Raw genomic sequence first — 14,073 nt, forward strand, 5'->3', positions numbered from 1 at the left:
AATTAGAAACAATTAAATCATAATTAAAATCAAGAAGATTCATCTCATCTTTGAAAACATAATAGCAATAATGATAAACGTGTAGCAGTAGATAAAGTATACGAACTTAATACTAATATATATATATACATATATATATATTAAATTAATAATTGAACCAAGAATAATTAAATCAAGAAGAATTTTTTTCAGAATAAAAAATAAATTAAATGATGTTATATTGATTGAATGTAAAAATAAATATATAGTGTTTATCATTATTACTATTATTTTTTCAAAGATGATACACGAGTTATCTTGATTTTAATTATGACTTAAAGTTTCTAATTATTTTAGTATTATTAAATTTTACATATTTATTTGTTTCATTAAATCAGATTGAAAATGATATAAAATTAAAAGTTTGAAATGTTTCTTCTAATTTATATTCCAATGTTAATTTATTATAGCCTTGAACGGTTTCGTTCGTATAGAATTCTACATAAACTCCCTCTTTTTACATTCAATCAGCATAATCTTATTTAATTAATTTTTTATTCTGAAAAAAAAAAAAAAATATTCTTGATTTAATTATTCTTGATTCAATTATTAATTTAATATTTCTTTACTTTCTTACATAATACTCGACAGTCGATTGAAACCATACATATTTGATAATATGTACTATGTTGAGCAACAAGATGACCTTGCAGTACACCTGTTGGATCAACAGTTTACAAGAAGCTATTATTATTGACGAGAAAGTTTGGTTATCTCGGAAACTGTTGAGATTAAACGAGAATGCGGTTTATTATTAAAATAATTTTTAAAAATGAGTAAATGACGCTAAAACGCCATATCTTGTTCGTGCATTATGTGAAATTATTTAATCTCTATCTAAATAACGAGATAAAATACTTATTTCATCTCGATAACCTTATATGCATGTTCGATAACCTTATTTGCAAGCTTAGTAAACTAGGCTCAACAGAAGCAAACAGAAGCAAACAGAATATATATACTTTATGATGTATATATATTATATGATTAACATAAGGTATATTTTTCAAGAAAAAAATTAACGTTTCCTTGAACTACGAGGGTAAGTGAAAAAGTAAAGGGACAAATAAAGAAAAACACATTTATTTTAACCTATGTGGAAAATTTACATATCATTTTTCAACATAATCCCCACCAACATGGATACATTTGATCCACTACTTAATAAGCTTCTAATTTCATCCTGGAAGAAAGATTTGGGTTGGATGCGTAGCCAGTTATGCACCACTGCAATGACCTTCTCATCCGAAGAAAAATTTTTTCCTCATAGTGCTTCTTTTAATAAACCGAAAAGATGAAAAGAAAAAAGAAAAAAAAAAAAAAGAAAAGAAATACTACGAGAAAAAAAATTTTCTTTGGATGAGAAGGTCATTGCAGTGGTGCATAACTGGCTACGCATCCAACCCAAATCTTTCTTCCAGGATGAAATACAGATAAGCTTATTAAGTAGTGGATCAAATGTATCGATGTTGGTGGGGATTATGTCGAAAAATGATATGTAAATTTTCCACATAGGTTAAAATAAATGTGTTTTTCTTTATTTGTCCCTTTACTTTTTTATTTACCCTCGTATTATAAATTTCAATAAACGTATAATATATGCTGCGATGTATAAATCTTAATCTATTAATGATGGCAAACCAAAAATTTTAAATACGATTGCAATAAAATAAAACTATTTCTCTTGCAAAATATTAATGATTAAGTATATCTAATCTTTAAATAGATAAAAAAGTATCTCAGAAAAAAATAATCAAAAAAAATATAAATAAACGTAAGTATATATTATTCAATAATTTTTATATTCTTTGAAGAATTGAAGAAACAACGTTATCTTAATCAACATAGATCTTGTCAAAGTCACGAGAGCGATTCTCTACTTTTTCACGTTCTGTACGCTCTCTGTAATATTATTCATAACGTTGAAAAAGTCGCAACAAATATATTTAAATTTGCAAATTTACATCGCTTTGTCTCTTTCGAAGCAAAACCCTTTTCTTATATTTACGCTTACCTTTCAAAACATTTTTCCCTGCAATCGCTGCAACCAGATTTCCTTCTCCGCTTTAGCACTCGCGATGATTTATCGCGGAGAGCGAGGAACACAGCTTTCCACGATCATAATTCGGGACACAGCATCGATCGAATCGTGGAGAAGATCGTTGAAAACTGGTAAAAAAAGGGCACCTGCCCCCCCATGCGCGGCACGACGCGGCGCGGACTGCGAGGAACTGCAAATTTCAAACGGAAAATTGACATCGTCGATTGACGAGCAATTCGCGCGCGCTCTAACACTCATTGTCAATCAACCAATCAGGTCTCCCTGCCTTTCGCGCGCGTATATGTGCGTTAAGTATATTGTAAATAGATCTGTTCTTTTTTTCGCGGTGCATCTGTACTTTTCCTTTCATCTTTTTTTTCTTATGTATATTATATATTTGTTTTTTTTTTTTTATTCTTTCGAGCATCAAAGCATTATACTTTCCCTTTCGACATTTCTTTTTTTTATTTTTGCTTTGAAGTTTATTGCAAATACACGTTCTTGTTTGAATTATGTATCAATGTAAAAGCATAATAAAATTTAAAGAACACGTATAGATTACCAGGTGCACACATATGTTCTCTAAAAATAGGATGTTATAAAATCTTTTTATTACTCTGTGCGTATATACACAAGTATTCAAGCAAAATAAACGAAACTTTACGAGATATTTAATAATGTTTCATTTCAGAATATATAATAAAAATAATAAAACAATTCGTAAAGCATTATCTGCTCTTTTCGAAAAACTTATCTCAATATTAATTTTTATACAAAGAATAATAAAAAGAGAATCCATTTCTAAAAGATCATAATTTTACTTAAAGGAGAAACTACATTTGCACTTTACAGATGTATTTACATCACGAAAAAAAAGTTACATTAAAGTTACATTAGTAAAGTTAGTAGTAAAGTTAAAGTTATATATTAGTATAAAAAGTTAAATTAAATATTTTATTATATAAACCGCGTTCAATTTTCTTCTTTGTTATTCCTTTATATTTTTATTATTATTATCAATCAATAAATGTATTCATTTAAAAATTGCGTGACCTATGCTGTATATGTATATATAATGAATTGAGCACATAAAAATACACGCTCATTAGATGAGAGCAAACATTGAAATCATTAATCGTTAATTTATAATAAGAAATAAAATAAAACTTATAATAAAAAAAAGAAGACGAAATTTCGACATAGATATAATCTCGGCTTAGTAATTGCGCACAAATAATTTTTATGTCCTTTTCGCGACAACCGAGAACGCAACAATTATTGTAAAATCTTTACATTTTTTTCACTGCAATGACATGAAAAATCGAACTTGTATCGCGCCTTCGCGAAATCATACCGATCTCGGTTGCTGTTAAGAAATCACTAATTTAATACACATGTTATCTTGTAACACACAGTTCGTTTTAGTATTATATATATACGACGTTTACGAGCAACATATTTTATCACGGTCACGCCAGAGTTTTATCTCCATCAAATATTAACTATACCAATAAAGCACCATCTTACGTACGTTTAATATACTCTTCTCGTAAAGAGAAGTGTATATCGCTATCACATATATATGTATATAGCTGGCCTACAAATGAGTTTGCTTAATTATCTTATACAGATTTTTCATTTATATAAGTAAAATTTTCGTAAATATCTAAAAAAAATATATCTCATATATGTGAGCGTTTATTATTATGATGATGATGCAATCGATAAGTGATTTTATTGTTTGTACGTAAAAAAATAAAAATGCAGCGTAAAATATATTATTATATATTCGCGATTTTATGTTCAAGGAAATTAAATTTGTGAAAATCGGGACTATTATATTCTTTTTATCATGTTTCGAAACTTGAAAACGAAATTGAGTTGCACCGTTTAAAATTCTTTATATACAAATATAAAATACACACTATAAATTACGCTAAACTATTTATTTATGGCGCGCATTAGATAAAAAACAATAAATTCATCAAATTCGTCAGAATAGATATATCCGTATCTATCAGTTATTTGATATATAATATATATTATTTTATATATTTCATCTATTTTTAATTATTACTTTATTATTACATTTTTATTCATCGATATATAATGTTAAAACTCATAGATAATTTTTATCCATAATATTTATGCCTATATGTGTGAGTATATATGTGTTTGCGCGCGCGCATATATATATATAGGTTATTATATGTACATATAATAACCTATATATGTATATGCGCGCGTACACATATGTACGTCCAAATAAACATATAAGAACAAAATATAAATACCTGCTGTTTTGTTTTATTGCTGTCTATCATCAGGACTCTGGCTCAAGATGAACAACGGCGCCACTTCTCCTTAATAACGAGAACGTGACAAATTTCACGCGCGTGAATTCTCGATGATTTCAGCAATTATATGTGTGTTTTTCGAGTCACAAATGTAAGATTCTTCGCGTAAACTTATCGCCGTGATAATTGACGGCGAAAAATTAAGGGATCGCTAAAATCGTCGAGTTTGCACGAAATGGTTCACTTTTCGTGAAGAACTCAAGGTCGACACGAAAAATGAACATTTTACGCGAATTCGAGGACTTTTAGCGATCGCAAAATTCTTCGCTATCAATTCGCACGGTGAAAGAGGTTCACGCTGCGAAAAGTTTTACATTCTCCGCGATTCGAAAAGTTAATATAATTGCTAAAATTGACGAGTTCAAGTGCGCGAAACTACTTACGTCTCCGCCATTAGGGTAGAAAAGGATCGGCGTTCGACGCGCGCCAAAAAATCAGGCCCGGTATCTTATTACATACTAGTATAGGGACTCCATGTTAGGATAACACTTCTGATTGGCTGTCGTTTTAGGGAACTTTTGGAAATTTTCTTTCCGACAACCAATCAATGGCCATTCGACAAACTTCATTATAAACGAACACTATGTATTTTGGGGTGTTTTTTTTTATGATCGGACCGAGCAGTGGTATTCAATCGGTTCATGTCAAAAAATCCCCTAGACTAATCGGATCATGTTTGCGCTGTCTCAGCAATAATCGGATTAGCCATTCTTAAATATAAGAACCGACTATGGCCGGTATTCATAGTCCGTTCTCATTTCAAGACCGTCTTAAGTAATGTCTTAAGATGCAAATACGGCTCTGTGATTGGTTAATCACATCTTAAGATTGTACTTAAGACAGTCTTAAATATAAAAACCGACTATGAATACCGGCCATAGTCGGTTCTTATATTTAAGAATGTCTTAAGTACAATCTCAAGATGTGATTAACCAATCACAGAGCCGTATTTGCATCTTAAGACATTAAGACATTAACAGGCCTTAGGCCGGTATTCATAGTCCGTTCTTATATTTAAGATCGTCTTAAGATCTCGTTTAACCAATCAAATGCTCGCATAGCATCTCTTGATTGGTTGAACGAGATCTTAAGACGATCTTAAATATAAGAACGGACTATGAATACCGGCCTAAGAGCTAGCACAAGTAATAGGTGCGTACCTTATTATTATTTTAAACTATTATTCTAAATATTAATAACAGTTTAATTTTCTCTAAAAAATATTTATTAATAAAAAAAAAAAAAAAAAAAAAAATGTAACCTTTCTTTAGAGTGAAAACGTGAAAAGTGAAAAATTTTGCTCTGTTCCGCCAATCACGCATTAGTTTCCATAGTGAAATTGTTCACTTTTCACGTTTTCGCTCTAAAGAAAAGTTACATGATCGACCCCCTGAGGTTGACTTAAGATCCCATTCAACCAATCAAATGGCTGAGTAGCATCTCAAGCTCGGACTTAAGACGACCTTAAATATAAGATCGGACTATGAATACCAGCTGTAAACACCCATTGAAGATTAAAAATTGGACCAATCAAGACAAGGAAATATTAGTTCCTTTCGTTCTGATTGGTCAAAGGCGATTGATAAAAAGTAACTAAAATTCCATGTTGTTTATCTTTGATGTTGGCAAGAATAGTGAGAGACGCTAATTTTTTGTATATCGGTTCCGTAATCCGGAGCGGCAATTTATATTAATCGAATTCGTTATAATTGTCAAAAATTGACATAAATCATGTGTAACAATATCGATAATTAACGATCGCGTTATTGTTAGATTCGTTGCGACAAAAACCATAATTTATTTCACGATATAATGATCGCGAGACATTCACTACGATGATGACAACACATCGCATTGACGGTTCTTTGCCGTTTGCGCTAAAAAGAAAACAGAATTTCTGCAATGACAGCGAGGATGATAGTAGCCTGGATGATATGGACGACTTATCCATGTCCATGCCATCGCCTTCTACGAACAATTCTGTTTTAGTCGACGAATCCAACCCTGGGTTCCTACGTCTCACTGCAGTGGCATGTTTTTTTTATATATACATGTAGCTAATGTAAACTACTTATTTCTTTTTGACTTTTAAAATGATTTTGAAAAATTCTTATTTCTTGTTCAAATATGTATCTTGTCTTATATTCTGGGCCACATGTAATAGATGAAAAGTAAAGTTTCAACAAACTGCGTTGCAACTTAAAGATTGTTGACGTTTGCTGTGTGTTTATTTTGAATTTTGAGATGGCTAGTTTAATTGAAATATATATATATTGGGTTGTTCGGAAAGTCATTTCGTTTTTTTCACATACAATTTTCATGCAAAAGAACAAAATGACTTTCTGAACAACCCAATATATAAGTCTAAAAAGAATTTTAATTTTTCTACAGTCAAGATTTAAAATAATTGGAAAAAAAGTTTAAATTGAAACAAAATAAGTAATATTTGTTGATTTAACATAAATATAAAGATAATTTAATTAAAATCAAACTGTTTTAAATAGAATTTTATTCAAGTGCATGTAAATTATTGACTCGTCATTGTTTATATTACAGTTATTATTACATCATATATTGTTTGTGCAGGTCCGTGCTGTATACTTGTCCTATCTTCACAAATGCCTACTTAGTAATTATATAACTTGTTACAAACAAACAGATGATGATGTACCAAGTGTTGAAGTAAAAAAATATGCAGATCTAATGGAATTACATGCAGTTCGATTGGCATTAAAAAATACTTTGTACAGACAAAATATGTTAAGAATGGTAAGAAAGTTTAATATCGATAATTGTAAAAAAAAAAAAGAAATGTTAATGAATTATATTTAATAATTCAACAGTTGACACTGTAATTGCAACATATGTTATTGCAACATAATATGTAATTGCAACATTGTAATCTATTTATCCTTGTAGATTGCAGATATAAAATCGCATACTGACAAAAAGAAAGCATATAAAAAATTAGTAATATTTTTAGAAACACCTAAAAATAAAATTGATGTTGCGGTACAAACAGATAACACATGTTCGGATTTGCATAGAGTAGATAATGCACAAAATGTATATATTACATCCAACTGTGAGGAGACATTAGAAACAGCATTGAATTCTAGCAATTCTCATGTAAGTGAAAATGTTATTAAAAATGTTGAAAATGAGATGGATACACAAATGTTGCAAGAGACTATGAAAGAAGAATCTAATGACGCTAGTCAGGAAATTAAGGATCAGAGTGATTACCAAATGATGGATGATGTGACTACTATTAGAAATGAGGATGAAAATTCACAAGATTCACTACTACAACATATGGAGGATATGTTTTGCGAGAGTGACGACAGTAGTGATCTTACAAAATTGATTGAAAAACATTCTGGTATTACAAAGGCTAATATTGATAAAGAGATTAAAAAGATATGCTTAGAAGCAGATTCGAATTTCTTTAGGATCTCACAAAATGATAATATACCAAAGCCTAAAAGAGCAAAAGTAGGTACAAGCAAAGGAAAAGTTAGCTTTAGTCGTTACAAGGAACTGCAAAATAGAAAAGCCATGGAAACTAATGGAAATGAGATTGGTGAAAGTAAACAAAAACAGAGGCTAAATGCTATTTGGTTCGTGGAACGAGTGCATCAAATTTCACAATTAAAAGACAAAATGACTGAATTAACTGTGACAAATTATCGTAAACATGGAAAAATAAAAGAACAATTCCTACAGCTGTTTGGGGAAAGTGAGGAAGAAGAAATGATGCCAGATTCACCAATTTGTATAGAAGATCATTTACCAGCCTGTAAAGAAAGAATAGCACCTTGGATTGTTAAATACTTAATGCCATTTTACAAAAAGAGAAGAATTAAAGATCGACAGCTTTTTAAAGCTGTTGCAAAGTATATTGCAGATGTGCTCATTATAGAAAATACGTTTCCAGGTAAGCAATAATCAATCAGTCAATCAATCAGTGTTTTCAATACAATTAATTATATTTCATTACACATATGTGTAGAATATGTAAGTTGTGTAATGAACGGAGTAACTTTGGCGTAATGCTAGACAGAATTCTGTTCAGATAATTGCAAAAAAAAAATGAATTTTTAGAATTGGTGTTACAATACGTATATTACTACGTAGCTTTTATTTCATTCGATTTCTAATTCGAAAATTTTTATTTTAATACTAGAGATGTTACATTTTTTTAATATTTCAAGAAGAAGATAGAGATATCGTAAATAAGGTACACTAGGATATTATTTTTTAATAACAAAATTCTCATTCTTTTGTTTGTTTATTTCAGAGGAAAAATGTGTCAGCAAGTATATAATAAGTTATTTCAAGAATAAGAAAATTATTAAATCTAAACAGGATATATATCTATAAAAGAGCAAAAATGTGTGACGTTATCAATTCTATTATGCAATACAAGAGTTAATGAAAAATATATATTCTAACATAAAATTTTGTTTTGATGTAAGTTTTTTTGTTATTCAAATTTTTTCATTCTACATTAAACATGATAAAATTATATGTAAATACTTATAAATAATTGTAAATTCTGGAAAAACTAGAAATAGAAAAATGTAAAATATTTATGAAACAGTTAATGTAAAATAAACTTCAAGAATGTGTTAATTTCACAGGAAAAATTTTTAAATTAAAATCATAGAGTTTTAAGGAATATGTTTAAAATACTTTTGTCATTGATAGTGCTATTTGCAAGAAATAAGTAATAATGTATACATATAATAAGATCACCGAAGAGAAAATAACAATATCCCAAATAAAAATTCAAAAAGTATGATAACACATAGAAGATCCTTTAAAATGGGACACCCGGTATATTTTTTTTTAATTTTGAAAAAGTAGAAATGGAGAATTAATTTCTTGTTTATAAAACGAGAATTGATGAAAAATTGATTGTTTCTATCTTTTTGTTGAAGTTTAAAAAATAGAAAATAAAAATGTTTAGAAAAATCTAAGGAGAAAAAGAATAATCTAGAGAAACATTTAAAGATATCAAAATAAATTAGTGATACGTTCCATTTAAACTTTTTCCTTAAAAATTGTTATTTCTCTATTTGGTCTAAATTGTTTTTTTACTTGCTCCGTTATGTTCTGTATTTTCTTTAATTATGTTACGACTTTTAATTTCTAAGTCACAATTAGTCAGTTTGTAATTATTTGACAAATAGAATATTTCTTTAGATATGATATTAAATCAAATGGAATCTAACGCAATTAAATAATAAAGCTATAATGAAAAAAATAAGGATATAAAGTACAATTAATTTTACTATAATTACCATTTTTAATAATAGATACAATAATGATATAATAATAGAAATGACGCTGAGAGTGGAGTGGTAAAAATGACAATGACAATGACGATAATGATTGTAATAATATGTAATATTAATTAACAATAATACATTAATTATACATATTAAATCAAAAAGTCATAAAAGAGATTCAAAATAAGATATTAAATTCCGAATTGATATTTCAAGATAGATACAAAACCAATGATTCATTTTTCCTGTTTGTGTTTAAACATTAAGTTATTACAAATGAACAAAATAGCAATAATTAAAATAATTAATACAGAGTATTTGTATAACTGCACACTTCTTTTCAATTGTGAATTCTTTGATTAACTTTATTTTTCTTTTACAAAAATGTCGAGCCAAATTGAAAATATGAAAATAAAAGGCTTATTAAAAATTAAACTTTAAAGAAACACGTATAAATATAACAAAATCATTTTTCCATTAAAGTAGACTGTGCTTATAAAATTTTAATTTGGAGCTTTTTTTAATTATAAATATACATCATGAAAAATTATAAAAAAATATTTTTTAAAGCAAAACTAACTACTCAAAATTGGCTAAAAAATTCGCAATCAAAAAGAAGTAATTCTAACAATATTTATATATCTAATATAGTTTCACAATATATATCTTGTTATCTAATTTATAGATTGTGGGATGACTTTTGTTATATACAATAGAGAAAGTGTTGCACAGTAGAAACACACTTTTTTTATAAAGTATTAAAAATGGATGATCTTTATAATCTGACAATGATACAATTTCTCATATTATTTATATTTATACAAATTTGAAAAATATATATAAAAATTACTTTTTCGATAATTATATAAAAATTTGCTATTTTAGTCGAAAAAATAATATCGATAATAATAATAATAATAATAATAATAGTGAAAATAACAATAAAAGTGATAATACAAAATACAAAACAAGTGCTTATTAATAAATTTTGATTATAAATAAGTATTATATTTATAAAGCAGATATTACTATAATTTTCCAATTTCAAAGTTTGATTTTTTCAAGTAAAAGAAAATTTTATTTAAATTATTTATTTTTCTTCATTTAAAATCATCTTCATCTTTCTCATCTTTTTTTTGGCTGATATTTTCCAGTATTACTTCTTTCGATATATAATAATTTGTATATAAAAATATTTTGGCTCAAGACTTATATCATTCTAGTTGACAAATCACACCCACACACGCACATAAAATGTTTAACTATTTAAAAAACGATATGCTCTATCATGTCATGAAAACAATACAGTACTGTAAAGGGTACATTTCACAGAACATTTTTTACGAATAATAACATTTTTTTTTTATTTTACTTATCTCCTTTGTTATAAACAGTATTATTATAACAATAGACAGAATCAACCTATATTAACAAGAATGATTTTGCCAATTTATTATTATTTATTTCCTTATAAAGAGACGCTTACCTATACTTTTCGTGTAGAATAGAATAGCAATATTCAAAGAGTAAACTATATATAGAAGTGGATGTGTGTTTCCAAATAAGCGACCTGATCTGATATCGCACAGCACTGGAAACTTCGAGCTTTTGCAAAAGTAGAAGAATGTTAATGACTTCCAAATAAGATGTCAATGAAAACTTCGAATGTAGAAGGCTTGGTGGAAAAGATATTTGCAATAATTTCTTATGGCGACTTATGTATTACGTATTTTCCCAGGTACATAATTCTTGTCTATTACTGGTTCCTGCAGAAACATGTGTAAACATCGTTCATTCTGCGCCAAAGGATGTCCAGCTATTCTGAAATGTATTTATACAATACAATCAGTTACATATCTATACATAGACAGAACTGATGGCACTGTAGATTGCTGGAGTATATCACAGATGTCATAGAGTATGATTAGAATATTTTTTTATTTTGTTAGAATATGCAATTTAAATAATGTGTTTTAATAATTTTTATTAAAATCAAACATAAGTGTCGCAATAAACAAGCAACACAAGTTTATTTTTACAATAAAATTAAAATAAACTATTAGTTGGAAACATTTGTTTTCATCCGTGTGAAAAAATAACTGATAACATCTTATTTTCTTTCTTTCAATATCCTTTTTTATTAACTGATATAGAAATAAATATTTAATAAATAAAATAAAGTGTACGGTAAAGTATAGCATATATGTGTGTATGATTAAAGGCATAATTATAAATAATTATCACACATATATGTGCAACTGAAATAAATAACTACTATTTCTAGCAGATTTATTTTTGGATAGATAAGTCAGGATATTTTTATGTAAAATATAGGCTGTGTCATATTCCATAGTGTGTGCAAAGCAATATACTCACTTGTTAACAAAAACTTCCAAGCCTTTTCTTCGATCTTCAATAAAATCTTCTTCAAATATACCGTCATCACCACGAAAAGGCATTTGACGCTTCCATGCTTTTCCTGGTAAAGGTGGGACCACAATCTACAATTTTATAAAAATATATAAATAACAAGTTTTATTGCAATACATTTTAAACTTTCGTCTATTCGATAATCATATATGATAATATGTCAAAGCTTAATAATAATCTTTACAATGTCTCATTTATACTATTTTAAAGTGATTTAAGTAACTAACTTTACTATCTCTTTCTAATTCATTTCTCAGCCATTCAAAATCACTATATCGTCTCCTGACAGTTGAGTCTTTCACTTTAAAGACAGGTAAGTTTGTCTGAAAAAGAAAGCCAAGACATGTATTTTAGTTTATACATCTTGAAATATTATTTATATACAGGGTGTTACAAAAGCATCGGATTTGCTTAGCACCATGTGATAGAGAATGAAAATCTAAGAAGATTTTTCCTCAATGAAAATGTCGAGGCATCAATAATTTTCGAGTTATAAGTGATTGAAAATGAAGGGCTTTTCGCAAAATAAACTTTATGGAATTAAAATATTAACAAAACTGCATTCTTCAGTTAATTTCAGGTCGAGTTTAATTTAATAGAATTTTAATTTAAGGCTTAGTTACTAAGATATATGATGGCAAAAATTGGGAACTTGCAAAAAATGATGACCTCCCTCGACATTTTCGTTGAGGAAAAATCTTCTTAGATTTTCATTCTCTATCGCATGGTGCTAAGCAAATCCCATGCTTTTGTAACACCCTATATATAGATACATATATAAATATTTTTTTATTATAAAATGGACTATTTATGATTATTCATATATCCGCCACATATCTTTCTAATATTACATCTTTATGTTTTCTATTGTGCCGAGTATTGTATACACGAGTATTTTACGAATATAAAAATAAAAACAAGGCTATATATGCGTGTTAAAATGATTTGAAAGTATACTGCAGAATATCTGCTTCGAGGCACGACAAAAGTATTTCGGCTTTTATCAATACGATAACAGGCACAGCCCACGATACACCTAATCGTTGGACGTAATCGAATTACAGCTGTTCGACCGTCAAACTTTGACGTTCGTCGCCAAGTGAAAGGATGGAAATTTTATCACATAGCCGGACACTCGACACGCGTGTTTCGCACCGTCACCGAGGATATTTGAAGGGAAACGCGACATTACCACTCACCCTCATACGAACTTCGTAATCCGTGTATCGTTTCTTGCCGACTCCGTGCGTGATCGGGTTAATCACGTCGATTTCAAGAAAGTTCGCAGGCGCCGCGTAAGCGTCGTCCAGCGTTTGTTTTTTCACGTTTAAGCGCCTTGTAGCGTCTACGGTAGTGTCCGCCATTTCCTATTTTCAATTAAATACGTCCCTGTATCCGAGAGTTTCGCCTCTACAAAATACGCTACCGATATATAGCGGGTATAACGAAGCACCGCCAAATGACAGCACTCGGCAACTTGACACAATTCACTCCTCTCTCCTCTCTCTTTCTCTCCTTCTCTCTCTCTCTCTCTCTCCCGCTCATACATGCGTACGTACATACTGCGTCAAAGTATTGGTGTGATAGGGCACGCACACCTACATTTCGATATTATGGAGGATTCAGATTGCGTCGACATTCGACGTCCAATAGCAAAATTTGTTTCATAGGATAAGATTTATTACTAGCTAAAGTCCCTAGAACGCAATCTCTCGCTCTCTCTCTCTCTCACATCAAAACATAAATAAATCCTCTCTTCCTCATGTTATTTACAGCCAATCAGATCACTGCTATCATACATATGTATATTGTTTCTTTAATAAGAAATGTGAAAAAAATTAATAAAAAACATCTTGTTTGCAATTATCTATAATCTATACAAAACTGTTTAATCTAAAGATATCTATGTTTA

At 28.9% G+C, this 14,073-nt stretch overlaps 3 protein-coding genes across 9 annotated transcripts in view; 1 reads left to right on the plus strand and 2 right to left on the minus strand.

Moving 5' to 3' along the window:
• Dh44-r1 (Diuretic hormone 44 receptor 1) overlaps window positions 1-4,814 on the minus strand; it is a 69,138-nt gene extending 64,324 nt beyond the window's left edge. For 6 of the 7 annotated variants that reach the window (XR_014424797.1, XM_083032228.1, XM_083032231.1 and 3 more), the window contains exons 1-2: window positions 4,375-4,814; window positions 2,054-2,270 (exon numbers count right to left, since the gene is read on the minus strand). The gene's annotated coding sequence lies outside the window, so the exon portion shown is untranslated. Of the gene's footprint in view, window positions 1-2,053; window positions 2,271-3,373; window positions 3,493-4,374 lie in introns of those variants that run through there. The other variant, XM_083032229.1, reaches the window with a different exon arrangement.
• Window positions 4,815-6,052: 1,238 nt separating this feature from the next.
• Window positions 6,053-9,848, plus strand: LOC145932985 (uncharacterized). Its single transcript, XM_083032238.1, has 4 exons — window positions 6,053-6,467; window positions 7,024-7,206; window positions 7,357-8,374; window positions 8,738-9,848. Exons 1-4 carry the CDS (start codon window positions 6,273-6,275, stop codon window positions 8,818-8,820), a joined length of 1,479 nt encoding a protein of 492 aa, XP_082888364.1. The 5' UTR covers window positions 6,053-6,272; the 3' UTR covers window positions 8,821-9,848.
• A 545-nt stretch (window positions 9,849-10,393) lies between these two features.
• On the minus strand, window positions 10,394-13,690 carry Snx3 (sorting nexin 3). Its single transcript, XM_083032241.1, has 4 exons — window positions 13,361-13,690; window positions 12,389-12,484; window positions 12,108-12,232; window positions 10,394-11,552 (listed from the first exon to the last, which is right to left on the minus strand). The coding sequence occupies exons 1-4, from the start codon at window positions 13,523-13,525 to the stop codon at window positions 11,447-11,449; spliced, it is 492 nt and encodes a 163-aa protein (XP_082888367.1). The 5' UTR covers window positions 13,526-13,690; the 3' UTR covers window positions 10,394-11,446.
• Window positions 13,691-14,073: the final 383 nt, after the last annotated feature.

Source organism: Prenolepis imparis, unplaced genomic scaffold (genome assembly GCF_030444845.1).
Source record: "Prenolepis imparis isolate NDT839.2.m4 unplaced genomic scaffold, iyPreImpa1.0 SCAF_2, whole genome shotgun sequence".
NCBI lineage: Eukaryota > Metazoa > Arthropoda > Insecta > Hymenoptera > Formicidae > Prenolepis > Prenolepis imparis.

Bases quoted from the DNA above. Each gene is read 5' to 3' on its own strand.
- LOC145932985 (XM_083032238.1), top strand. From the start codon at position 6,273: ATGATGACAACACATCGCATTGACGGTTCTTTGCCGTTTGCGCTAAAA. The intron at 7,207-7,356 runs GTAAGAAAGTTT...TTATCCTTGTAG, and splicing joins GACAAAATATGTTAAGAATG to ATTGCAGATATAAAATCGCA. The intron at 8,375-8,737 runs GTAAGCAATAAT...TGTTTATTTCAG, and splicing joins TATAGAAAATACGTTTCCAG to AGGAAAAATGTGTCAGCAAG.
- Snx3 (XM_083032241.1), bottom strand. From the start codon at position 13,525: ATGGCGGACACTACCGTAGACGCTACAAGGCGCTTAAACGTGAAAAAA. The intron at 12,485-13,360 runs GTGAGTGGTAAT...TTTCTTTTTCAG, and splicing joins ATTACGAAGTTCGTATGAGG to ACAAACTTACCTGTCTTTAA. The intron at 12,233-12,388 runs GTTAGTTACTTA...ATAAAATTGTAG, and splicing joins AATTAGAAAGAGATAGTAAA to ATTGTGGTCCCACCTTTACC.